Here is a 25,904-nt window from a genome sequence, read left to right on the forward strand (position 1 = left end):
TCACATTGCATCAGAAGACTATGCCATTATTTATATTTATAGCATACATTATCAACTTGGGCAAAAATTGATTCTTGGGGTTGTGAAAAAAATCTTACTCTTTCAATGTACAAAACACACACACACACACACACACATATATATATATATATATATATATATATATATATATATATATATATATATACACACACACACACAGTACATAAACAAATATGCAGTATATCTATGGTATTAAAATTTCATTGGGGTGGATGATTAAGTAAAAATGTCTAAAACAGCTCTAGGGGGAGCAATAATGGAAAAAGGCTGAGAAACACTGAGTTATAGCAATTTTCACAAGTATATAGCAATGAACATTTTAAACAGCATATATACCCTTTCTCAAGTTCAGGATAGACTCCTGGAAGATGGACCATATGGTCTGAACTTGTCTTAGACCTCTGCCATACTTATCAAACTGCTTTCCCAATTCATACACAAATTTACCTCCAAGCAATTTATGAAAATGCCTGTTTCACCACATCCTTACCAGCACTGGGTTTTATCAATTTAAAAATCTTTACCCACTTTGATGAGTACCAGATCATGGTATGCTCTTATTTTTTGTTACCCTTTCTTTGGTCTCTGTAAAGCAGACATTTTTTAAATGTTTGCTTATCAAGGCCAATGTATATGGAGGAAAGGAGATCCTTATTATAGAGGGGCAGAAACATAGCTGAGTTGTGTCCTACAGTTAAACAGAAAGCAGAACTTGTAAGTAACTGATGAACTTGGATATTTAGCAGAGAGGGATTTCCTGGTTTCTTCTTGTTGCTCACAGTAAAACGTGAAAGGAAAGCGAAAGATGGAGGGAAGGACGGGTAAGCAAAAAGAAAGCAGGATTTGATGATTTGAGAGATTCTCAGTCTATTCAGATGGCAAAAGAAGCTAAAATTAGATCCATTGTCAGGAAAGCAGCCTATGGACCATCATCACTTACCAGCAGGGTGACCTTGGGCAAGTGTCTAACCTCTGTGAGCCTCAGTTTCCTCACCTGTGAAATGGGGTTGGAGGTAACAGCACCCATCTCATAGGGGTGTGAGGGGTAAATGAGTAGGCTCAGGTAAAGCACTTAACACTACCTCTGCAGGTCAAGGGGTGGCCTCCGGAAGAAAATGATGGGTGGGGAGCTGCTGCTGTGCCTCCGCTTAGTGCCCTCTGGACCCCAATCCCTGCTTGGCTGCTCTCAACTCACCCCTCCAGTCTTCCCCTCCCAGGTACCTAATTCCCTGAGGCCAGGGAGGGACTGAGGATTCCAGCTGGGGATTAACAGAGGCAGATTAGAGATGCACTGGGCAAGGAATGGGGGTGGGGGGGGTGTCTCTATCTTCTTAACCCTTTCCTCTCCAGAGTTAGAGTTCTCACCCTGCTTCCTTTGGCTTCAGGTTTGGGAGAGGGGAGGCACCTCCAGAACCTCCCTCACCCCCACCAGCGGAGGACCCTAAATAAGGAATTATGATCAGGTTCCTTGGGCTTCTGACATGCTGGTTGACCTGGGGAAGATGAGTTCCCTTCTCTGGGCCTCACTTTTCTCCTCTGAATAACCAGGAGAAAAAATGTGCAGACGAAACAGAAAACCTCAGCGTCCCAGAGTGAATGCTCTTGGGTGGTTGCGATTGGCTACACGGAGTGGATACTTGCTGAGCATCTACTGTGTAGGCAGGGCTGTTGTCACCACCATTTGCCCAAGATTTCCCAGGCCTCTCCCTCCGGGGGGGGGGGGGACAGCATCGCAAATAGAACCAGAGGATCAACTTCCAGAAGACCCCAGAGTCAGCCATAGCTCCAGAAGGGCGGTCCAGGGCCTGATTCTCTCCACTTGGGGTGCTGCCTGCCCCCACCCTAAACCCTGGCGTCCTCCCTGGGGGAGTAGGGAACCACTTCCCCAAAGGGGTCCCTGAATTCCTGAAGGGAACTGGGGTCGCAGGCTGGGGCAAACCCAAACAGAAGGATTGTAACGGAATCTTCACCCCACCAGGCTGGGAAAGCCCCCCTTTCATTGTCCCCAGCTAGGCTAGACGCAGAGCCTGGGAGGGGGAAAAAGGGGAGGTGCCTACTCTGCGGCTGCCAGAGGAGGGGGGACTGCGGGAGAGCGCTTGGGGGTGGGGAAGCGCTGCGGCACCGCATCCCAGCCCTCAGCTGCCGGCGCGGCAGGGGCGGGGGCGCTGACCCTCCTCGTCCCGGCCCCCACCCCCGCTGCAGGGACAGCGTCTTTAATCCTGACCCGGGGAGGGGCCGCCCGCTCCCCTCTCCACCTATGGAGCTGCCACGAGCTCCCCACCCCTGCCCCGCAGGAAGCCCCTGCGGGACCCCCAGGGGACCCCCACCCCCCAGGTCTGTCGCCCTCGGTGTCCAAGTCTCTTGTCTATTCCCATCTGTCCCATCTCCCCTCTGTGCGTGTTTGTGACTGTGTATCCGGGACACCTGCACTCACGGGCCAGGGTGGCTGGCAGGATGGCCTGGGACAGGGGTCCTGAGGATGGTGTGTGGGTCAGTCCTAGGTCTGGGGTGTCTTTCTATGACTGTCAATGTGCGTGTCTGGGTGACGTCCTGCAGGCTGTGAGTCCGTATGTGGCAGCGTGGAAGCTCTGGGTGCCTAGGTGACACCCCTCAGGCTGTGAGCATGTGGGTCCCCGTGTCTGTCTGGGTGACACCCGCAGGCTGTCTGTGTTGATGGCATCCTGCAGGAGGTGTGCGTCCACGACACCCTATCGGCTGTACGCGTGGGTCCCTGTGTGTCTGGGTGACACCCGCAGGCTACGTGTGTCTGTAACACGCTGCAGGAGCCCAGTGTGCGGGTCTGCGCGCGTCGGTGTATGTGGTGACTGTGTTGGAGCCGAGGCGGCCCGGGCCGCGAGTGTCCCCAGCCGTCTGCGTGCGTGTGTGTGTGAGCGCGCGCGCGCCGCGGCGAAGGTGGATCCGCTCAGTAAGCCGCGAGCCCGACCCGAGACCCACGACCCGTCGCCGCCGCCGCTCTCCTGGCCTCCCCTTGAGCGGGCCGGGCCGGGGATGGAGCTGCGGCAGCCTGGGCCGGGGCGCCCAGCGGCCTGAGGCGCGGGCGGAGAGCGGGGCCGGGGGAGGCGGGCCGAGGGGAGGGTCCTGCGGGCTGGGGGGGCGGGCGCGGCGCGCCCCCTCCCTCGCGCGTTCTCTCCCTCCCCCGCGCGCCCTCCCTCGCCGCCTCCTCCCGCCGCCTCCGGCCCCCCCTCTACGGGGACCGAGCGCGCTCGCTCCGGCGCCGGCCTCGCCTCCTCGCAGCAGCGCCATGGTACGTCGCCGCCCCCACTTTCGTTTTCGCCCGGGGAGTTTTTGGGGTGGTGCGTGGGCTCCCGGCGAAAGTTGCTAGGTCTGGGGGGACCGTCTGGGGGAGGGGCTCGATGCGTGGACACCCCCCCCCCGCCCGCCACATCAGGACCCCAGTCAGCCGATGCCCCCTCCCCGCGGCTGGGGGCGGAGTTGGCGGGCGGGGCGCAGCGGGGGACCCCAAGTGGGGGGCCCCTCGTGGGCTCCGCGGAGTTAGCGGGAAGGGCGGGGCTCCGGGAGAGGGTCCCCCCAACCAGGCCGGGCCCCCGCCCCCTCTCTGGCGGGGCTGGAGGCGGGTGGGCGCGGCCGGGGGCGAACGACCCCCGAGCGTGCAGCCCGCGAGGGAGCGGGAACCGGGAGTGGACACCCGGCGGTACGGGGTGGGGCGGAGGTCGCGGCGGCCGCCGGGGATACCCTGGCCCGGGCGAACGCGGCGCGCCAGCTAGCGGAAAATGGCCGCTGCGGAGAGGGGCGGAGAGCGCGCCGCGGCCGCCGCCGGGCGCCTTGAACTTGGAGCCAAGCGGTCGGCAGTGCTCGGCGCCGCGCCGGGACAGCCCCCGGGCCTGCCCTAGCGCCGCCTGAGGCCCGCCCCCAGGCCGACCCCGGCCCTGCCGTGGCGCACGCCGGGTCTCCGCCGGCGGGGGTGGTGGTGGGGGGGATCACCAGGTCTCGGTGCCGCGCGTCCCAGGCCCGCGAGCATCGGTGGCTGCACTTGAGGGTTCCGGTGTCCGGTCTGCTGGCGTCGGTGGCATCCGCATTCGAGGGGTGCGTTTGGGTGCTCCAGTGCTCCCAAACGGTCAGCATGGGAATTGGGGATGCGTTCGCGGGTCTGTGCGGCTGGGTCGTCCCGTTCCTGTCCGAGGGTCTGTGGGTCCCAAAGGCGTCGGGTCCTCTCCTTTATGCGTCTGTGTATGTCTGCGCATCCACGTGGCTGGGTGTGTTGTGTTGCGTATGTTAGAGCATTGTGCGGCCCTGGGACAGTGTATCTTTGGGTAACTGGGCAACTGTGCTGTGCGTCCCTGTGGAATGGTGTTGTGAAGCTGTGTGGCTGCGTTGTGTGTCCCCGGGGGCCGTGATGTCCCTCGGTGAGTGTGTGGGGTGGCCCGTGTGAGTGTGTGGCGGTTACGGGGTTGCCGGTGAATGGGAAATAGTGTCGTGTGGATGCGTCCCCGGGGACAGTTGGGTGTCTCTGTCTGACTGGCGCTGAGTGACTATCTTGGGGATGGGTCTACATTCTCCCTCTCCCCGTCCCCCGCGTCCCCCAGTTCTTGTTTTTCTTTTCTGCAACTGGGCTGCTAGGTGGGGGGTGGGTGCTTCCGCTACTATGCCAAAACCCTGTCTCCTCATCTCATCCCCCACCCTGTCCCCTCCCTCCACTTCGCCCTGCCTCGGGTCCCTAATGGGCGCGGCCCCAGGTAGTCTGGCCTGAGGTTCTGGCGCGTGGTGGCGCCGGGACCCGACCACTCGGTGGCGGCGATGTCTCCCTCCAGGGGCGGCGCGTGCACGCGCGGGGATCTGCCCCGAGGGAGGACGGAATCGGCGGGGTACCCCCCACCCGCTGCGGATAAGGTACTGAAGGAGGGGTGATTACAGAAGCCCAGGGGTTAGGTCGGGCCCAGCGGGGGTGGCCAAGGAGACCTCCTCACTCCACAGCCTGAGGGCAATCCCCCCAGTCCTGCCTCCTAGCACTTGTCCGAGACTAGGCCACACAGGGTGGGGGAACGGGGGCAACAAAGTGTTCTTTTCTGCCCTCGAGGGAATCCTTTTTGCGCCCACCCCCACCCCAGGGCCTTTATATAATTTTTAAAATATGAAAGCCTCAAGGCCAGGCCAAGTTTCTGCTTTCTACCTTAAACCTGCATCCCATTTTAAGGGGCTGTTTGGGAAGAGAAAAAGGGGTTCAGTGGCACAGGTACATACGCATCGATCAGGGTCCCATACTTTCATCAGTTCCCCCACCCTCAGACTCCTCCAGTCTTACCCTGCCTCACCTCCACCGCCTGACAGCACTCAGACAATCGTCTCCCACCACACTCCTGTGTAGTCACACACACCTGGCCTGCCCCACACCATGCTCGCTTCCATTCCCACTTGTCACCAGGTGCTCAGGGGGACACATTCATGTGTGCACCTTCATGAGCATACACCTATGACATACCCTTGCAGGGTGCCCAGGGTCCCAGCCACATGTGTACATAACTGCGCACACACAGGTGCGCACAACCACACAGATCTACACTGACATACAGGCACAAATACACACACACATTCACAGACAGGCACCTGCATTTGTGGGAGGCGGAGGACCCCAGCTGTGGGGGGAGTTGATAAGGATGCCAAGGGGAGGAGCAGGGATGTGGTGTGCCATGTGTCATTGCATGTGAGTGCACATGTGCCTGTGTGTGAATACTGGAAGGGGTTCTGTTGTGGGCGTGTGTGCTTATAAGATGTCATTGTGTTTGGGTGTGAGTGATTGTGGATGAGTGTATGTGTATTGTGTTTGAGGTTGTGTGTGCACTTGTGTGGGTCTGTGTGTGTGTCTGCAGGGCTGTCTTCATGTGAATCTCTGTGTCACTGTGTATGTGTCAGTGTGTTACTGTGTGTGGTCATGTTGGATCTGTCTGTATCTGAGTCTGTGTGTGTGAAAATCTGGGCCTGTGTAGCATGTTTGTGTATGTCTGTGTGAATCTGACTCTGTGGTGTGTTGTGTGTGTCTGTATCTGTGCCAGCCCTAGAGTCACATCCCACCTTTACTTCTCATGACCGAGGACCTGAACATGCCCTTCTAGAGCCTCAGTTTCTCATCTGCAAAATGGGAACACACAGGACCCCCTTTGAGGGCTGAGGAGAAATGGCACCATCAGGACCAAGTATTCACAAGGCCTGGCCCCAGGCCTGTCCTCTGTTCTCTGGGTGTGGCAGCTGTGGCGTTACCACGCAGGCTCCTGTCATCCCTACCTGAGCTGCTCCGTGAATTCCACTCTTTCAAAGTTTACTTTTTAACTACGCAAGCCACCCCTACCCCGGTGGAACCCCAATCCAGAGAGGTCCTGTGTCCTGCAGCTTTGAACAACTGAAGGTGGAACAGATGCACATTCTTGTAAAGGATACATACATATTCTTGTAAAAGATACGTGTGTGTCTTTTTTTTTTTATTAAATTTATTGGGGTGACAATTGTTAGTAAAATTACATAGATTTCAGGTGTACAATTCTGTATTACATCATCTATAAATCCCATTGGTGTGTGTCTTTATAAAGGATATGTGTATATTCTTATAAAGGATACGCATATATTCTTGTAAAGGGTACATGTATATTTTTAAAAATTCCAAATGAGATCTTGTGCTACAGCAGGGTTTCTCAACTGGATGTGGTTCTGCCCCCAAGGGACACTGGGCGATGTCTGGGGACATTTGTGGTTGTCATGACGGGGGGGGGGGGGTGCTCCTGGCATCAAGTGGGAGGAAGAATCTGGTCCAGACCTCGCTTTCCCCAGCATGTGTCTTGGAGACGTCTCCATGTGGGAGCCCCTTGTTCTTTTAAGAAACTGCGTAGTATTCCAACCTGTGCCCACGCTGGCACTACCAAACTGGCCTCCCACAGAGGGACATGATGGCTGGTTCCAAGTTGTTGGCATTAGTGTTACAGGGAGGCAGTCAACACTCCTGTGCATCTGTATCTGGGACAAGTCACAGAGAAGCCTAAGAGGGAATTCTAGGGAGTGTGCACTTCTACTTTTTAACGAATGAGCTAAACTGTGCTCCAAAATGCCAGGAACTATACCCCCTTCCTGGCCCTCACACATAGGTCTGCATCCACCGGTTGCTTTGCTAAGAAACCGCTGCATTCAGGCACTGTTCTAAGCTGGTTTATCCACAATCTGGTTCACAGAGGAGGAAGCTGAGGCACAGGGATGTTAAGCTGCTGGTTGGAGAAGATACAGACCTAGGCTACAACTGTGCACCACAACTGCCCTGCTGCGGACCTACTGTGTGCACTGCAGGGGTCTCTCCTGCCTGAACTGTGGGAGATTTTACACACACACACACACACACACACACACACACACACACACACCTGTTAGTGAACTTGCAGAAGGTCTGCCATGACTAATGATATTAACAGTCCTCACACACATTGTCTCAAGTTCTCCGATTTCCCCAGTCTTCCAAGATGCGTCCTAATGTTGCTGTTTCACAGATGTGGAAACTGAGGTTCCAAGAGGAGCAGTCTGTGGTCTCCAAACTTTACCTTGGAAAGGAACCTCAACTGCCCCGTGAAGGTTGCAGGCAGGGCGGGGATGGGGGGCCAGTCTGAGGGGGATTCTCGGAAATCCACTTTAATTTTTAAATGTCTGTGAATTGAGGATGTGCCCTCTGTGTTCATGGCATTTTAAAAATAAAATACTGCTTTATGTTGGTATTTGGGTTCCTAGCACTTGCCTCCCCGTTTATCCTGGGATTTGAAGTGCCCACTGCAGCCGCTCAATGGGGTTTTTTTAAACCATCTGTGAAGTGCGCATGATGTGCTAAGCGCTGTCTGAATAACCATCAGCCACATGCAGTGAGGAGCGCGAGGACCTGGGAGTACGTGCTGTGTATGAATCCTGCTCCCTCCTAGTCCGGCCCTGGGACCCTGGGCTAGTGGCCTCCATTCTCTGGGCTTCAGTTTCCTTCCCTGTAACACAGGAGAATATCAGCGTTGCTGGCATCTTCCATACCCCTGGACATGGGGCAGCTGCCCCAAGTTGCTAACAGGGTGTCATTGGCCTCAGGATACCCAGAGAGACTAGTCAAAATGGCCAAGTTTTCTAAGAATGCCTCCGTGTACATTTGGTAGAAAGTCAAGACCCTGCTAAGTGACTTTATCCTTATGCCAACTGACCCCACATGGGTGGGCACTTTACAGAGCAGGACACCAAGGGACAGAAGCGAGGGTCCAGGTCACCCTAGTTTGTGAGGTGGGAAGGAGAGCTGCGGCAGCCTCTGAGCCCGGATAGGAGGATTCAGGGAGTAAACCGGGTGAGGATTTATTTGGTCATGATCATCAGATGTCCTGGGGGCTCAGACTGGGGGAGGGCAGGTCTGTGTTTAGTTATTCTACACAGAGAACAATGGCGCTTGAATTTGTGCTGCAGGGGCTGATGGCCTGGCTCCTAGCTATTCACTGTGCCTGTTTCCAGATCTGTGAAATGGGCACAAGGCTGGGGTGGGTAGGAATCACTGGACACCTGGAAACAGGTTTATCTGGCCAGCCTGAGGTTCTGTCTGGTCATCTTCCTGCTGGGGTAAGGGGGAGACATAGGGGAGGCCAAAGCCACCCCTCAATTCCCTTTCGGTGCTGGTGGAGGAGGAAGGAGCCGATTCCTGGAGGTTCCTGGGTTAGCTGGGGTCCGTCTGGCCAACGGGGGTACAATTATAGCCAAGCCCCTCAGCCCAGGCACTGCAGCCCCTATCTGACCCTCGGAGGAGCAGGGGAAAAGAGTGTGGGGGACCCTCCTCTCCTGCACCCCGGGATGTACATCTTTAAGGGGAAAGCCGCGCGCTCGGGCCGGGCCTCTGCACACGTCACTGCTTCATTCTTTCCCTCCCCCCCCCCCATCCCCTTGGCTCGTTTCTCCAACTTCCCGGCCAGCTCGGGGTGGGTTGGGGGGGAGTCTTAAAAATCCACCTCCGGCCCCCAAATGTCCGCGCCTCCTCCCCACTTGACTTGGGCGGGAGGTCTTGGAGGAACCTCTGGGGTCCGGGCGCTCGAGGCCGCGGGCCCCTATCGGTTGGCCAGGACCTGGGCGGCTTAAAATTCGTAGTAATAGCAATAATGGGGTTCGTGAGGCCTGGCGGGGAGCGGCTCTCCTTCCTCGCTCGCGCTCTTTTTTTCCCTCGTTTCTTTGAAAGTTGGATGTTGTGAAGTGGGAGGTTCGAGTGGGAGGGGAGAGAAATTGGGGGGAGAGGGGGGAGGTTGCCAGAGGGAGGAGAGACAGAGACTCAGAGACGGAGGAGGGGAGAGGGAAAGAGGAGGTGGGGGGGACAGGAAAGGAAGGAAGGGAGAGGGGGAGAGAGAGAGAGAGAGAGAGAGAGAGAGAGAGAGAAGAGAGGGAGGGAGAGAGCGGGAGGGAGGAGGGAGGGAGACCAAGGGAGGAGGCGGCGAGGAGCGCGCGCCGGCCGCGGCCGCGGGGGGGGGGGGGGGGGTTGGAAAAATGACTCAGTAAGTTCAGCGCGCCCGCTCCGGCCGGCCCTGCGCCTCCCGCCGCGCCCGGGATGTATTCGTCCCCGCTCTGCCTGACTCAGGTACGCCCCCCGTCTGCGCCCCCCACGCCACGGCCCCGCGCCCCCCGCATCCCGGCCGGGGAGTTTGGAAGCCCGAGGAGGCGGGACGAAAAAGGCGCGCGTCCCTCCCGCCCAGCTGGCCGGGATGCCCCAATACTGGCCAGGGGCGGGTAGGGGGTGGGCTGGGCCCGGAGACCCTCCCTTACACCTGGGACCCTCACCCGGGACTCCTGCTCAGCGGCCCCCGCCAAGGGACGCCCAGGACCTCTCCCCTTCCCGGACGTGGGGCTCTGACTGCAGGTTCGCCACCCCCATGCAGGACGCGCTCCCCCGCTCACCCAGGAAGGTCTGGGGGGTGCTCCCAAAGACAGGGCTCTGCGTGAACCGTGTGCCTGGACCCGGGCCTCCCTCTAAGAGTAATTGCGGGGGTCCTGGCTCCCTGGGCTCCCCAGCACTCTTGAGGAGGGCACCCCTCCGATGTAGTCCCCGGACCCCCAAACCAAGGTTGCGTCCTACCATGCCAGCCCAGGCCGCCTTCCCCCCATTATTGGCCCACGTGTGCGTGGAGGGGGAGGGGGCGCGCGAACTTGGAGGCGCCAGCGGTGGGGGGAGGGGGTGCTCGACGTCCCGGCTTGGTCTCCCTCACCACGCCAACCCCCCACCGCCCCGATGTTTTCGCCGCATCGATTTGGGGATTATTGAGTCGCCGGCAGCCGGGAGGAGCCGGGAGGCCGGCGCTCCGGGGTCTGGCGGGCACTGCGGCGCTGCGCACGCCCTAGCCCGCCGGCACCTGCCCCTGCCCCCTCCCGTAGCCTCTCACCCCTGGCCGCGCTCCCAGGCTACCCCGCTGAGTTCTGATGCAATGACCTGAGAGGGGTGGGTGGACCCTCCCCCAGACTGCACGGCACTCCGGGGACTCTCCAGCTCCCTCCCGGACCACCCCCCAGGTCTTCTTGTTCTATCGTCCAGCCCTGCCCTCCCACCCCACGTCCTTGTGTGTCTAGGTCAGTGGAGTACCAGCCTCAGTCTGCTCTGAGATGATATGAGACTAAGGCAGGTTCTGGAGAGAGGGGCAGCATGGCCTACAAAGTACAGTCCTGGGTGTCCCGAGGAGCACTGAGTGGGGAGTATCAGGGACTGCCAGTCTCCGCTTTTTGTCATTGGCCTCCTCCGGCCCTGCTGGGGAGTTCCTGTCTTCCAGCAGACACAGTGAGGGCTGGTGCTTGGCGGGGTGTGTGTGTGTGTGTGTGTGTGTGTGTGTGTCTAAGGATTCTCCTACCCATGATCTCCTGGGTGACCTTGGACAAGTCCCTGCCCCTCTCCAGGCCTCCGTTTCCCCCTCTGAGCAACTTTTGGGGAGTCTCAAAGCATTATTGCTGGCCTACTTCTGTCTCCCAGTTGCCCTGAAGCTCCCCAATAACAACTAGGGTTCTAGTCCAGTTGCCGCGTGACCTTGGACCTCCCAGTCTCTGGGCTTAGGGGGGTGGGTGGCCTGGGTGGCTCTGGGTGCCCCCACCCCCTCCGCCCTTCCCGCGCTCTCTAGCTCCAAGAGCCACATGGGGGGTCAGGCAGAGGAAGGCTATTCCAGGCAAGCAGATTGGAAGGCCGCCTTTTGTCACTGCGCCCTGGAATTCCCCCATCAGGACGCCTCAGGAGACAGGCCTCCATCCACGTTGCCGAGAGGGGGTGGCAGGGAGAACCAGAGCCCTGGAGTTGCCAGTGAACTTGGACACTCACTGGGCCTGGCTTTCCCCATGAGCAGGGCAAGGATCAGCTGGGCGGCTCTCGGTGAGAAACATAAAATCACAAAAATCAGAGGTTGCTGGGTACAAGGGATGTGGGGACAAGGAGACAGAGACAAGCAGAGAGATCCAAGCACTCCTCCTGGGGTGGGAAGGGAGCGGCCCAAACGAAGGGGCTCCTCCTCCTCTGTTTATTCCACACATGGCCCCCACCATGGAGGAGAGCCCCTGAACCCCTCTCAGGCTGCCTCCCCCTGTAACCTCAGTGTAGTCCTCACAGCCCCAGCGTGGTCTGGGGTCTCCAGTGGGGGATCTGGGAGCACCCTGATTGCCCCTGCAGGACCCCCACCCCTGGCTGGCTGGCTCAGTCTCCCTAATCTGTCCCCACCCCATTTCTCTATCTTCATCTCTGTCTCTATCTCTTCATCTCTGTCTTTTCCTCTCTCTCTGCCTCTCTGTCACTTAGTCTATCCCTTCTGTCTCTGTTTCTCTCTTTCCAGATCTCTCCATCTCCGTTTCTCACTGTCTTTCCCCCCTCTCTTTGTCTCAGTGTGTCTCTCTCCTTACCCCACCTGTCTCTCCCTGTGTCTCTGTCTCTGGGCCTCCATCTCCCCCTTTGACCCGACTAATTTTACAACCTGAGTCCAGCCTAAAATAGCTCCCTTTTAGCTGATCTGACCCCGATCTTTCTAGGAGCTGAGACCAGCTAGGGGAAGAAGGGGCCCAGTGGCTCTGGTGCCAACCCACCCTGTACCCACCCCCCCACCCACCCCGGCCCTGTCCACCGAAGGGGGGCAGCAGCGGCTGGGGCAGCCCTGGAGGATTCTGGGAGCCCTGTCCCTGTTTCAATGGTGGTGACTCAAGCGCTTTTTCACTTTTACTCTTAAGAGGAACTGTGTGGAGCAGCCGTTACTTCCATAAATCCTGCAGGCGGGAAGGCCAGCCTCCCTGCGCTTGCCCCGCTCTGGGCCTCCCTCCTTGTCTCCCTCCCGCCCGCCACCACCGCCACGTTAGTTATTCCGGGTTTGGGGCCAAATCCCTCTTGGCTGCAGTGCCCAGGATTCCCTGAGGCCATGGCCAGCCCTGCCGCCAGGGCCCCCTCCCTCATTCATTCATTCTTTCCTTCATTCCTTCATCTCGATCCTTCTCAGGGAGGCACTCTTTTTACTGCCATTTCTCCAGGGGGGAGACTAAGATTGGGAGAGGGCCCCCGACTTTTATTTAATAGATTTTATTAAGCACCTTCTATGGGCCAGGTGTAGGGGGGAGGCCAAAAGCAGTGAAGTCTAGGTCTGGTGTGGGTTCTGCGGGTCAGGGTTCCCCCAGCACCTCTGGGCTGGGAGAGGGGCCAGTACAGCATGACTAGTGAGGCTGAGGGTTGGGTCATTTCCCACCTGACTGGTTGGCCAGGCCTGGGCAGGTGGGCACTCCCTGTGTGCCCCTTACCTGGGGTCTGATTGCCTCCGATTGGATCTTGTAAAAGGCACAACCATGTCTCTCCCTGTCTCTCTCCGCGTCTGTGTCTCTCTGTCTCTTCCCCCCTCCCTTTTCTGCGGTGGAGGTGCCTCAGCGCCAGGACCCGGCGCCTTGTAAATCACGAAGCTGGGATTCTGGCCGAGTCAGCGTTCTCTCTCTCTCTCTCTCTCTCTCTCTCTCTCTCTCTCTTGCTCCCCCCCCTTCCCTCTCTCTCTGTCTCTCTCTCCCTCTTCTTATGTCTCTTTCTCTCGTTCTGCCTGAGCTTCCCTCCCTGTCTCACGAGAAATGGATGGGAAATACCGCCATGTCCAGTGCCTTCTGCCCCATGCAGCCCCTGCCCATTTTAATGCACCTGGGTGCCTGTGAACCAGAGGTCTGCAGTGCAGGGGCTCCCACAGGCCTGAACTGCACACCACCCGTGTATGTACGCTCCCTGACACCATACCTATGAGGACACAGCCCCACCCCGCCTTGGATGTGCCCTAAGGGGGAGGGGACACAGACCTGCATGCAAATCTTGTTTAGGAGGCGCAGAATGGAGTTCTCCTCTTTCCAGTTTTGTGACTCTGGGTGGGTGACCTAGGCCTCCCGTGCCCCTTTCTCATCCCGTGAAATGACGTAAATGGTAACCCTCAGCTCAGGCTGCCTGAGGATTCAGGGGGGCAGGCAGCTCCCAGGTGCAGGACGTAGGGCCTGGCACACAGTCAGTGCTCATAAATGTTTTTTGCATGAATGGACAGATGGGTGGTTCTGCCAGCTGAGAGAAGGCGCGGGAGTCTCTCTGAGCCTCAGTCTCTCCCCTTCGGTCCCGCAATGCAAATACAATTGTGCCTTCCTCTGATGCTTCACCTTTAGCACAGTACCTGGTATACAGTAGGTGCCAAGTAACAGTGGATAGCAGTGACCCCCACAGAAAATGGAGCTTTGACCCTCAAGGGTTTTTCTGTTGGCCTTTCCTTGAGGCCCATCCCTGTCGAGGGTCTCCCTGAGTTTGGCCAGACCCACGTGGCTACCAGCAGCCTTTGTCAGTTGGGGTGCATGAATGGGGGCAACAGGCAGAGGATGAGGTTGTTCCTTCATTGATCTGGATTCTGGGGACACAGTGGTGAACAAAACAGATCAAATCTGTCTCCTTAGGGGGCTGCAGTCCAGGCGAGGGGAGGGGCAGGCACAAGGTGACAGGGCAGGACCAGGCTGCTGGTTTGGCTGGCATGGACCTCCTCAGGAGAAGATGGTGTATTGCCTGGAACTGAGCAGAAGGAAGGAACCACACGGAATTCAGAGAGAGCATGCAGGGTGCAGAGTGGGCATAGTTGGGGAGCCCCAAGAATGGAGCCAGACCTTGTGCTCAAGGGGCCCAGCAGAGGGGTTAAGGAGTCAGGGCGTCCATGGTCATAGGGACCTGGGTTCAGGTCCCAGCTCTGCTCCTCCTGGCTGCATGGACGGTGGCTTCAACGCTCAGTGCCTCAGTGTCTTCCCTCTGGACAGTGAGCACAATAAATGCTCAGCCTCTAAAAGCATGATCTCCTCCTTGTCTCTCTCTAACACCGTGGCCCTCTGGCTCAGCCCCCATCCTCTTCCTGGGACACCAAGGCACAGAGAAGGAAGTCAGGAGATCCAGGGCTCAGACTCACTGGTCAGTTTAGCAGGGGTTTTTCACTCTCTGGCCTCAGTTTACCCAAATTCTTCCCCAAGGTCCATCAGGCTCTGCAGAACCAGCGTCCCCTCCCCTCCCTGCCTTCACCTCCACTCTCCCTCTCGTTCACTCTGCGGCAGCTCCACCAGCCTCCTCCCTGTTCCCATATAATATTAGGCACAGTCCTGCCTCCAAACCTCTGCACGTGTTGTTTTCTCTACTTGGAAAGCTCCTACTCCGATTATAATCTTTCAGGTCAAGAGAAATCTTCCCTGACCACTTGCCACTAAAAGACAACCCCCAAGGGATGTCCTACCCCCCTCAAAGTCCTTTAAATTTCTTCAAACCACTTTGTTCCGTCTGACGTTTTATTGCATCCTTGTTGGCTTGTTTAATGTCCATTGTGCCCCAGATCAGGATCCAGGTGAGGGCTGAGCCCAGGTCACTGCTGGGTCCCCAGGACTGTGCATGCACCTGGCACACGGTAGACAGTAAATGTTTATTGAACAACTGAACGACTCTTTCCCTTATTAGATAAGAGCTGTTCATAAGCTCTGATGCTCTGAGCTTGCGGGGGAGGAGTGACGCTAGGTTAGGACCCTAAGACTGGTACCAGATGGGTCTGTGTTCACATATGAGCTCTGCTGTTTGCCATTTAACCTGGAGGAGACGACATTGCAGCCAGGGCTTTGAAGGATGCGTAGGAGTTTTGGATAAGTTCTTGAGAGGTAGATAAGAAAGACCCGCAATGTTTGTTAAATCGGTTAGTGAAGGAAGGAGAGAGAATCCTTCCCAGAACACTTTTGGGGTGAGAAATGGAGTTTCATGTCCTGATTTGCTGTCCTGGACTGTCAGAGTGGGAGGGCCACAGGGAAGTCCAGTGCGGGGCACAGCCCAGTGCACAACTGTCCAATCCATAGGGCTCACCAAGGACTTGGACCCAACTGCTGCTGCCCTTTTTGGCTACAAAGTCTTAGTGAGCGAAGTGGGGTTTCTGGGAAAGGCCTGGCCTTGCTCCCCCTCCCACCACAATTTGTATCTCTGGTTACCAGGGCAATAGACAAGCCTGCAACCCCCAACAGGCTGCAATGTCACTTCCTGCCCATTATATAGAATGAGAAACTGTAGCCCAAAGTGGAGCAGTTATTTGTTCCTGGGTCATACAAAAGGTGAAAATGGAGGCTGATATCACCCAGCCTCATTCCCTCACAAGGTCTGCTTGGCAATGAGTACCTCAGCTCTGGGCCTCAGGGTTGGGGAAGGAGTGAGAGCTGCTGTGGTCCAGGCTAGGTCTAGGAGAACCCTGAGGCGAGCAGGAAAGGCTGCCTGAAGGAATACTGGTGATAGGGCTTTGAGGGATGTGTAGGAGTTCAGGAGGATTCTCTGCATCTGGCTTTCCTTGGCTGTCTCCTTTGCCCAGTCAACCAGTAAGGGCATTGGGCAGTGCCTGGGGAAGAGGCCTTGGTTGTTACAGGTCTTCTGGGACAAAGAGAGTGACAGACCTGCCTTTCACCTGGCCTGACCTCCCTGGGAGGATGAGGGAGGACAGAGCAGCAGGTCCATGACCCAGTTACGGACTGTTTGTCTTCCTTTCTCCAGGACCAGCTTGGGGTCACTGGTGACGTGGGCTCCCACCCCTGCCCGCCTCCCTGGCATCTTTCTCCAGAGAGGGCCCAGAGAAGGGGTAGAGATCAGAGGGGGAGGGGGGCTCAGATAGGGGAGGAGCTGGAAGAGGGGTGGAGGCTCACAGAGGAAGAGCCCAGACCAAGAAAAGGAATTGAGGGAGAGGAGCTCAGAAGTGGGGAGGTACTCAGAGAGGAAGGGGTTCAAGGAGAGGAGGAATCGGGGGGTGGTCGCCCGCCCCTGCTGGCTGACACCCCAGCTGCCCCTTCCTAATTTCCTCTTATCAAGGGCCCCAGTAATCACCAGAACTTGGGTGGCAGCCACGGCCCAACATCCACACCATTGTCCTGGCCTCTGGCCACTCTGGCATCCCCTCCATGGGGGCAGCAACCTGTGCCTCTATTGATTCCCTGACCCAGGCTTTTCCAGCCAGACTACCTGGGCTCTGGTCCCAATTCTGCTGACCGGCTGTGTGACCCTGGGCGAGTGGTTCTCCATCTCTGGGGCTGGCATGTCAAGTGCCACAGGACAGGCAACTCTGAGGTGGACAGGGACTGGCAGGGAATGGGCCCCCTCCGTTCTCCCTCTGCCTCAGCAGTTCACCCGGGTGGGGGGGGGGGCAGCGGAAAAGGGCCCCAAGGTCCAGTGCGTGCCACAGCTGTTCCAGTGACTCACGCTTCGGGGGACATTGGAGTGAGGAGTTGGGCGCACAAGCTGAGCCCTGTCCCACCCCACCCTGGCGAGGACGGGAGGCTATTTTCAGAGCCTCAGTAATAGGTGAAATCTGAGGTCGTCCCCCTCCCCCCAGCACCCCATGGCCAGAGGTGGCCCAAGGGGAGATGGAGCACAGAGCAGGGAGGGTGCACGGGTGGTGGGTACTGTGAGTGTCCAGGCCTGGAGGTAGGATCCAGCCCAGCCACATCCATCTAGAAAGCAAACCAAGGGTCCAGAGCAGCTGTTTTATCTCTGTCCCAGAGACCTCAGCCTTGTGGAGAGCAGGCTGCTCTGAGAGAGGGGCTCAGTGGCCTTCGTGGAGGTGGCGTCCTGGGTTCTTATCCTTACACAGGCCCTTACACAGGCTTTGGGCCTTTTCCTGCCCCCTGGAAGATTGCAGGCAACCAAAATAATCATAACATCAGTAACAATAGTAATAGCGTAATCCAGCCTTTTGAGAGCTGGGCGGATAATGGGGTTCATAAGCCAGGAAGAGATGTCACCTTATTCAAGAAGTGCAGCCCAGCCCAGACAGGAGTGGGCCGATGGGACTGATGGTGTTCTTCTGGCTCCCTTTCTCCTTGAATGTCTTGCTCTTTGAGGTTGAGAAACCAGGTCCCAGATGTTCTGCAGTTTCCCTTGCTGGAAAATGGAGAGAATGACATAACCCTCCCACCCCCATGGAAGGGGATGGGGGTCTCCCATGTGGCTTGCCGAGGGGCCCGACTGGAGCTGCTGCTTTCATGAGGGAAGTCAGATGGGTGTGGGGTCCAGTTCCAGCCCCTCATGACTGGGTCCACTCTTGGGGCCTCAGTTTTCTTGTCTATAAAATGAATGTTGTGGGCCCAGCAATACCAATTAGGCCTGATGGGAGGGGGATGTTGAAGTCACAGCTCTAGCCAGGTCTCAATCTCCCCAGGCCTCAGTCTTCCACAGGCCAACTGTGGAATGGGTCTGTGAGGGACAGGATAGGGTGAACTGGCCCCCATGTACCAGCTCTGAACCTCCACGGTTGAACTCCCCTGTCTCTAGTGCATTCTGACCTCATGTCTCCTTGGGCCTCAGTTTTCCTGGCCCCTGCAGTGGGTCTGTGCAGGAGACTCCACCCTTCCATCAGCCCCTGACGTCCAGGTGTCCCTAGCCTTGGCCTGTGGGCCTCAGCCAGTCCTGTCTGTACATGTGGTCTTTAGTAATGGTCCCTTGTCCTCATTTTTTCCATCAATGTCAAGGGCCAGTAGAAGCAGCCCTGGATGCCCCCCCCCCCATCTGGTATCAGCTTCCTCTGTGGAGCAGTGGGTCTGAGGAAGGAGCCTGGTTTCTCCTGCAGTTATTGAGCATCCATTGTGTATTCAGCTCTGCTCTAAACGTTAGAGCTCACACTACAGCCAGGAGCCCAATGCCCACCATCTGTTTCTGTCAATAAAGTTTTATTGGAATACCGCCGTGCCTGTCCTTCGCATCTCAGCTATGGTGAATGTTGCACTACAGGATAGAGTGGCAACAGAGACTAAAGTATTCACTATCTGGTTCTTTATGGTACTTTCAAAGTGGGATTTGCTTCTAGAAGGCAAAGAATGGATCCAGGACATCCTATTATCCCAACTTCACTTTTCCCATCTGTGCGGTGGGTCCCCATCAGCCTCCACCTGGAACCCTCAGCTTGTCTTGTCTTTACATTGGGGTTCAAGATGGTCCTCAATGCTTGGACTAGTCCCACCTAGTTCAAGCCTGTTTCCCCATCTGGGCAATGGGTTCTTTACTGTTCTCTGTGAACTTCTGCTGGGTCCCTTCAGTTGTCCCCAGTAGGTGGAGGGGTCTGCAGTGGCTCCCTGCCCACATTTACTTGGCCCTCCCCGCTTAGTGGGTTTACCTGGAGATCCCCAGGCGTCAAGTCTTCTGGGCCGGACAGTGGGTTCCTGGCTCCCAGCGCCTCCTGACCTAGGGCCTCTCCCACCCACAGGATGAGTTCCACCCGTTCATCGAGGCGCTGCTGCCTCACGTGCGCGCCTTCGCCTACACCTGGTTCAACCTGCAGGCGCGGAAGCGTAAGTACTTCAAGAAGCACGAGAAGCGGATGTCCAAGGACGAGGAGCGGGCAGTGAAGGACGAGCTTCTGGGTGAGAAAGCTGAGGTGAAGCAGAAGTGGGCGTCGCGGCTGCTGGCCAAGCTGCGCAAGGACATCCGGCCCGAGTGCCGCGAGGACTTCGTGCTGGCCATCACCGGCAAGAAGGCGCCTGGCTGCGTGCTCTCCAACCCCGACCAGAAGGGCAAGATGCGCCGCATCGACTGCCTGCGCCAGGCCGACAAGGTGTGGAGGCTGGACCTGGTCATGGTCATCCTCTTCAAGGGCATCCCGCTGGAGAGCACCGATGGCGAGCGCCTGGTGAAGGCCGCGCAGTGCGGCCACCCTGTGCTCTGCGTGCAGCCGCACCACATTGGCGTGGCCGTCAAGGAGCTAGACCTCTACCTGGCCTACTTCGTGCGAGAACGAGGTGAGCTGGCTCTGCGTGGACCAGGGCCCAACGGGGAGATGGGGGGGGGCGGCACTCGTCTCCGAAGGTGGGCGGGGACCCATGAGAGGTGCCGGGGGTTGGCGGGCTAACCCAGGCGAGGTCTGAAGGAGGAGGCAGCCCACACGCCCTAAAGAGGGAGGCAGATGCAATGGGAAGGTCTGAAGGGTGAATGAGCTTACACTGAGGTCCAAGTGGCCAGGCTCATGCTGTGTGAAGGTCTAAGGGAAAGAGAGATGGTTCAAGGAGAGTCTGAGGGGGGAAGCAGGTGTGTTCTGGGGGTCTGAAGGTAGAGGCAGGCGCTGATCTTAATGTCTGAGGGGGGCTGGCAGGCTCTTGAGGTCTCAGGAGATGAGACCCTATCCCAGAAGGTCTGAGGGGCAAGATACAGCCTTGTCAGGAGCAGGGATGAAGACAAAAGAGTGACTGATGGGAGACAGACAGTCTGATGTTTTCAGAAAAAGTTGGGAGAGTGCTGGGGTTGTGTGCTGTGAACGCTGGTTGATTGACTCTCAGAGCTCCAGCAGAGTCCTGACGGGGCAAACATTTGTGCCACAAGTGGAAAGCTGGGGTGCTGTGTGACTTTGGTTAGGTCACCACCTTCTCTGATCCCCAGCGTCCCCCTGCTCTAGCCCTTCCAGCTGGGTGTTTCCTGGTTCTGTGGTCAAATGCCTAAGGTTGAAACTTGCAGGGTTTATGAGAGTGGGGAATTCTATGGCAGCTTCCTGGAAGAGGAGGTGTGGCTGAGCTAAGCTCTGCAGGATGGCTGGGTAGTGAGTGGAGTGGGGTATGCCAGGTGGTCAGAAGCTTAGGTGGAGATGTGGAGGCTGGATGAGTGGTCTAGCCTCTCGAGGTCACGGGTGCTGGTGGTCAAGGGGCCACTGCTTCCTGTCGGTGTGTCTGTGTTCCATATGCATCTCCTGTGTGACTTTGGACATATCACTGTTCTGTGCCTCAGTTTCCCCCTCTGTACAATAGGGATAACAACCGTGCGGACTCCTAGGTATGGGGTATAAGGATTAGATGAGGCCGTGGAGCTCCATGTCTTCAGGATGTGTGGGAAGGAAAGCCAGGCAGTTTCCCAGTCTTGACCTTGATTTTTTGACCTTGACCCAGTCTGCCCCTTCCCCTGCCCCCACCAATTAGCAACAAGGACACTGGGGCCTGCAGTGAAGCCGTGTTCAGGGGGCATGGAGTCAGAGGGGTGGACCAGGTGACAGTCTCAGGCAGGGGACAGGGGGCAGGGGCAGTCTTGGCTCATTACCATGCAGGTCCAGGTCTCCCCCTCCACAGCCATCCTCCATGCCCAACCCTGCCCCCACCTCCTCCGCACAGAGATGATAAAATTTTGAAGCGAGTTTTCTGCTGGCATCAGCACAATCTCCAGGCGCCTCCCCTCCCCCAGCCAGCCCCCTTCCCCCCTGGGCTCAGCAGGCAGGCCAGGCCTCCAGCCTCCCTAGACACCTTCAAGCCTGGCTGCTATGCCTTTGCCGGCCAGTCTGGTCAGCCTCCTTGAATGAGGGCCAGGGAAGGTCAACGCTGCACCCTCCCCTGCTTCTAGCCGGCTCCTTCATCCCAGGGGAATCCCTGCTCACACTGGCCGCAGCTGACCCAGCCCCAGCTGGCTGGGAGTGAGGGTCGGGTGTGGGGCGATTCCAGCCCCAGTTTAGCTGCCTGCTGCTGGGTGATCTGGGGCAAGTCACTTACCCTCTCTGCTTTGTTTCCTTGTCTATAAAATAGGAAGCTCAAAATTAGCTGCCTGTTGGAGCGTTGGGTACTCGTGGTCAGTGCTCAACAAACAACCTTTATGGGATTGAAGACAAGTGCCAAGCACAGGGTTAGGACTCCATGGATGGTTATGGTACATCCTCATTCTGATTATGATTTCCCACCTCCAGGCCTTTGCTCATGCTGTTCCCTCTGCCTGTGATGCCTTTCCTATATGGAAAACTCCTCCTTATACTTCAATTCCCCCAACTCCTAGCTCTGCTTTCTCTCTGACAGGCATTTTTTCCTGAGGGCTTAGCAGTTCCTTTCCATTCTTACAGCAGCCCTATGAGGCAGGAATCATTGTTGTAGCCATTTCACAGATGAGGAAACAGAGGCCCAAAGAAGGAACCTGTCCTGTGCAGCTAAGAGAGGGCAGAAATGGGATTTGGATGTAGGCAGCTTCTGTCACTAACATTGCCCCCTTCCCTAGCCTTCCATGCTCAATGGTGGAAAGGGATGGAGGGAAATCACGGTTTGCAATGTGGGCAGCCAGGCATCATGGCTTGACCACCTCCAGGCTGGGTCTGTGTTCTAGGCTTCCACCAGTCAAAGTCTCATCCAGGGTCCCAGGCCGAGGCCACCCTCCAGGATCCCCCTACTGAGCCCCAGTGCCCCGACATTTATCCCAGGACCTCATTCTGGGCCAGAGTTAAGTCTGTTCTTGGCCAGGCAGGTATCAGTTTAATGGCAGAGAACACTGGCCACCACTTCCCTGCTCCCACCCTGTGGGTCCCAGGGCTGGATGGGGTCCCAACCTAGGCCAGAGCACAGCATCCACTTTACTCAGCCCTGCAGGGAGGCCATGGAATTGATGGGTGGATGGGGATGGGCGTCAGCTGACCTCGAGGGGCACAGGGTAGGTATTGGGGGGCACCCACCATCCAGCTAAAAGGAAGTACCACCTCCAATGTCAGGAGTGGGGCCTCGTAGCAATGAAAGGACACACACACACACACACACACACACACACACACACGCAGACAGAAACACAGAAAGACTCATAGGCACCGCACATGCCTGCCCTGTCTCACTCAGTCTTTCCTTGACCTTGGACAAGGCCTGCTCCCCCCTCTCCCCAGCCTCCCCACCTCTCCTAAGGGGTGTCAGGTGGACTGGTGGGGCTGTGCCCCAAAGGGGAATCCCAAGCCTCCTTGGGTTTATTTTGGGGAATGTAGGGGTGGGGACAAACCATGAGAATGTCTCTTCAGCACTGGGGCTGTTAGAGCCCAGAGCACCTCCTGGGGCCTAATCTGGCTGCCCCACGTGTCCATCTGGTGCCACTGTGGCCATAGGAGCCTGGTTCCTGCACTGAACGCAGTGTGTTCCCTGGGGCCAGGCTAGGGGACAGCTGGGGTGATTGTAATGAGGGGGTGATGTGAGCCTCCCCTTGGGACATTGAAGGCTGCCTGCTAAATGCATGTACTTTGGGGCGGGAAAATGGTGGCCATGTGTACCTGAGCAGGGGATGGGGAAGCTGACAATTCACAGTTAAATTAATAACATGATGTCAGGGCAACAAAGCAGGGGAGGGGTATGGAGAGGGGCAGGAGGCATTCTAGACAGGGAGGATGAGGCCTGCAGGAGATGGGGGAAGCCTGGAGGGATTGAATGAGAGTGCAGCAGGCAGGTCACATCCACTGCAAAGGCCCTGGGCATGGAATGGCCAAGAGGCTGTCGGAGAGGGAGGTGGTGAGGGTGATGGGGAGGCCAGGAGCCGGTGAATCTGGCATTCCTCAACCTGCCTTGCATTTGGGAAGGAGCAGGGTGGAAACAGGGCCCAGAGAGGGAAGCCGACTGCCCAGCCCCGGAGCCCAGCCAGACCTCCCCGCCCCCTCTGACGGCCTAAGAAACCTGAGGCTGGTGGGCTCAGTGCCAGGGGCAGGCGGGGGAGGGGCTATCAGGCCTGCCCGCTCCAGGCAGCTGCCAGCCCTCCCCAGCCGCCAGCCCAGCTGGTGCCCATTTGCTGATGCTGCCGTGGGCTGGCCTCCTGTTCCCGCCTTGCGCGGTGCCAACCTCCTGGGACAGCGCTGTGGACAGGGACCAGCTTGGGAAGCTTGCATCGGAGATGAGCTGCCCAGGGTGCCCCAGGGAAGGGGGCAGTTGAAAATGAGGGGTCCCTAACCCCTTCTGGATGAAACTGGGAAGCAATAATGACAGAGATACTAGTAATTGTCAACACATATTGAGTGCTTGCTGTGTGGCCAGTTCTGAGCCCATCCCACATCTCAAGTGGTTTAATTCTTTCCACCACCCTGGGAGGGAGGGACCGCCCATGTTTCTGATAAGGAAACAGAGGCCCAGAGACAGTCAGGCACTTGCCCAAGGTCACACAGCTCCTAAGAGGCAGAATAGATTTAGAACCCACGGATCCTGAGTCCTGAAAACCCCTGAAAGGAAAACAACTAAAAACCACTTTTGAGGTTATCAGGCGGGACCCCACACACTCCCAGTTGTACAGATGATAATAAGGGCAGGCCCTGAGTACACAGTGAATAAATGAATGAAGAGGGGTGAAACATACGAGGTCAGAAAATTAAGTTCCTGAACTCATCCTGGAAAAAGTGTTACGTACCTCATTGCTGAATATCACTACGGTCACCTTCCAAGTACTCCTCTTGGGAAGTTATGCACCAATGCCACCCTTCAGAGCAATTTTGGAACTCTTTTTCTGGAATGGCCACCAGAGCTGTCATCGTATTACCCTTGATGTCCTGAATGTCATCAAAATGTCTTCCTTTCAATATTTCCTTTATCTTCGGGTAAAGAAAGAAATCATTGGGGGCCAGATCAGATGAGTAGGGAGGGTGTTTCAATACAGTTACTTGTTTACAGGCTAAAAACTCCCTCACAGACGGTGCCGTGTGAACTGGTGCATTGTTGTGATGCAAGAGCCATGAATTGTCGGTGAAAAGTTCATGTTGTCTAACTTTTTCATGCAGCCTTTTCAGCACTTCCAAATAGTGAACTTGGTTAACTGTCCAGTTGGTACAAATTCATAATGAATAATCCCCCTGATATCAACAAAAGGTTAGCAACAAAGTTCACGCACTTAATTCCCAGACCTCGTATTAAAGTGCCTGCTGTGCCCAAGCCTGGGTGCCATGGTCTCCATAAAGGGCATCTTGGGCTCAGGTGACAGGGGAAGGGCCTCTGCCTGGAGCGAGAGGGCCTGGGTCAGCCACAGCTCTGCCCCTGACTTGCTGTGTGACTTAGGGCAAAGTCTTGCCCTCTCTGATCTAGGGTTGGGGGGAGGCTGAAGGCAGCAAGGTGGGGCCTTGTGGGCCACAGAAAGAAGCAGGTTGGGCCCTCACTGAGGGTCTTCTGGTCCCCCATTAATCTTCGTCCCAGCAGTGGGTGCTGTGCTGGGGAGACAAAGGGTAGACGGGAGGGTACATGAGGGTGCCTGTTTCTTTGTATAACGGGCACGATTCGTGTTCATGCTTGCTGCATACTATGTGAGGTACATCCCCCTTTCTGAGCTTCAGTTTTCCCGCCTGTAAATGTGGTGAATACGAACTGCGTCCACTGCACTGAGGGATCAGAGTCAGTGATCCCGAAAAAGCATATAGGAGGCACTGAATAAGTGCTCGGCCCCTTTCTGGAACCTCTGCCCAGCCGCCTGAGGCAATGGGGAGAACTCAGTTTTGCTCTGAGACCCTGAGCCTCTTTCTGCCCACCCAGTGAACCCACAGGGGCACCTATGACCCAGGATGGGCTCCTGCTGGAAGCCAGACCACGTCTCCTCTCCAGATGTCTGCGTGGTGGAGGTGTGAGGGGCTCCTGGCAGCCTGGATTTTCCCAGGGCCAGGCATCCAGGTGTGCCAGCTGTCTGTCTGCAGGGAAGGTGGCTGCACAGTTTGAGGCCCAGATGCCAGCTGACGGTGTATTTATAGTGATGGTGGGAGGCCTCTGGGCTCACAGTTAGTGGCAAAGGAGGACTAACAGGTGAAGGTACTGCTAACACAGCAGGCCCGGAGCCCATGAGGGGAGCGGTGCAGTGTCGGGAAGTTAGGGGCATAGGAGTGGGCTTATTGCCGCTGAACTGTGCACTTAAAAATGCTTAAAATGGTCAATTTTATGTTACTGTTATTGAACCACAATTTGAAATGTTATTTGTTGTTGTATATAATAATTAATAAGTAGTGATGCTTTCCATAGGCATAAATGTAATAATAAGTAATTAATAAATATAATATCAGTGATGGTAATATAATAGTAATTATTATCACGACCATTATCATCATCATTACTGTGGTTTTAGGCCCAGCTCTGCCCTCTGGCCCGCTGGGCAGCCTTTGACAAGTTAGTACCCATCTCTGTGCTTGTATTCTGCATTTGCAAAATCAGCATAGGGAGTCTCCAGCGATGGGAATTCAGATAGCATCTATGAGAAAGAAGGCTTGCAGCACATGGCGAGTGCTCAGACATGGGAGCTCTTGGTAAGCAAGTCCTCCCCTCTGCGGACGCCCCTGCATGTGCGTCTGGGTGACATGTCCGCACATGCCAGTGCCAGGGTGCCGAGGCAGCCCGTGAGGATGCCCTTCTCCACACAGGCATGGCCCAGCCCTCTGAGGAGCCCTCAGAAGTGGAAGGCATCACATTGCACCTGTGGTGGCCACCCTCTGTGGCAGGGCTACAGTTGGCACCCTGGCCCCTGGCCCAGGAGCTAAGGGGTGGCTGAGGGCAATTAGGGACATCTCTGGGCCCCCCTTCCCAGCCAGCTGTCAGGTCAGCCCCTCTCCCTTCAGCTGGGTGTGGGCAGGAAGTCACAGATGGTCAGAGATGGTGAGGGATGAGGGAGGGAGCACTTGGGGACACAGATG

The 25,904-nt window shown here is 56.7% G+C and overlaps 1 protein-coding gene across 4 annotated transcripts in view; it reads left to right on the forward strand.

The window, feature by feature from the left end:
- Positions 1-9,396: 9,396 nt before the first annotated feature.
- The window catches only part of NFIC (nuclear factor I C), a 61,203-nt gene continuing 44,695 nt past the window's right edge, over positions 9,397-25,904 (forward strand). For 3 of the 4 annotated variants that reach the window (XM_074337564.2, XM_074337569.2, XM_088792273.1), the window contains exons 1-2: positions 9,470-9,631; positions 18,762-19,293. In XM_074337564.2, coding sequence (XP_074193665.1) covers positions 9,602-9,631; positions 18,762-19,293 — 562 coding nt within the window. In that variant the 5' untranslated portion in view covers positions 9,470-9,601. Of the gene's footprint in view, positions 9,632-18,761; positions 19,294-25,904 lie in introns of all 4 variants that reach the window. The other variant, XM_074337567.2, reaches the window with a different exon arrangement.

Source organism: Rhinolophus sinicus, chromosome 15 (assembly GCF_057876585.1).
Source record: "Rhinolophus sinicus isolate RSI-liver-muscle chromosome 15, RSI-T2T, whole genome shotgun sequence".
Taxonomy (NCBI): Eukaryota; Metazoa; Chordata; class Mammalia; order Chiroptera; family Rhinolophidae; genus Rhinolophus; species Rhinolophus sinicus.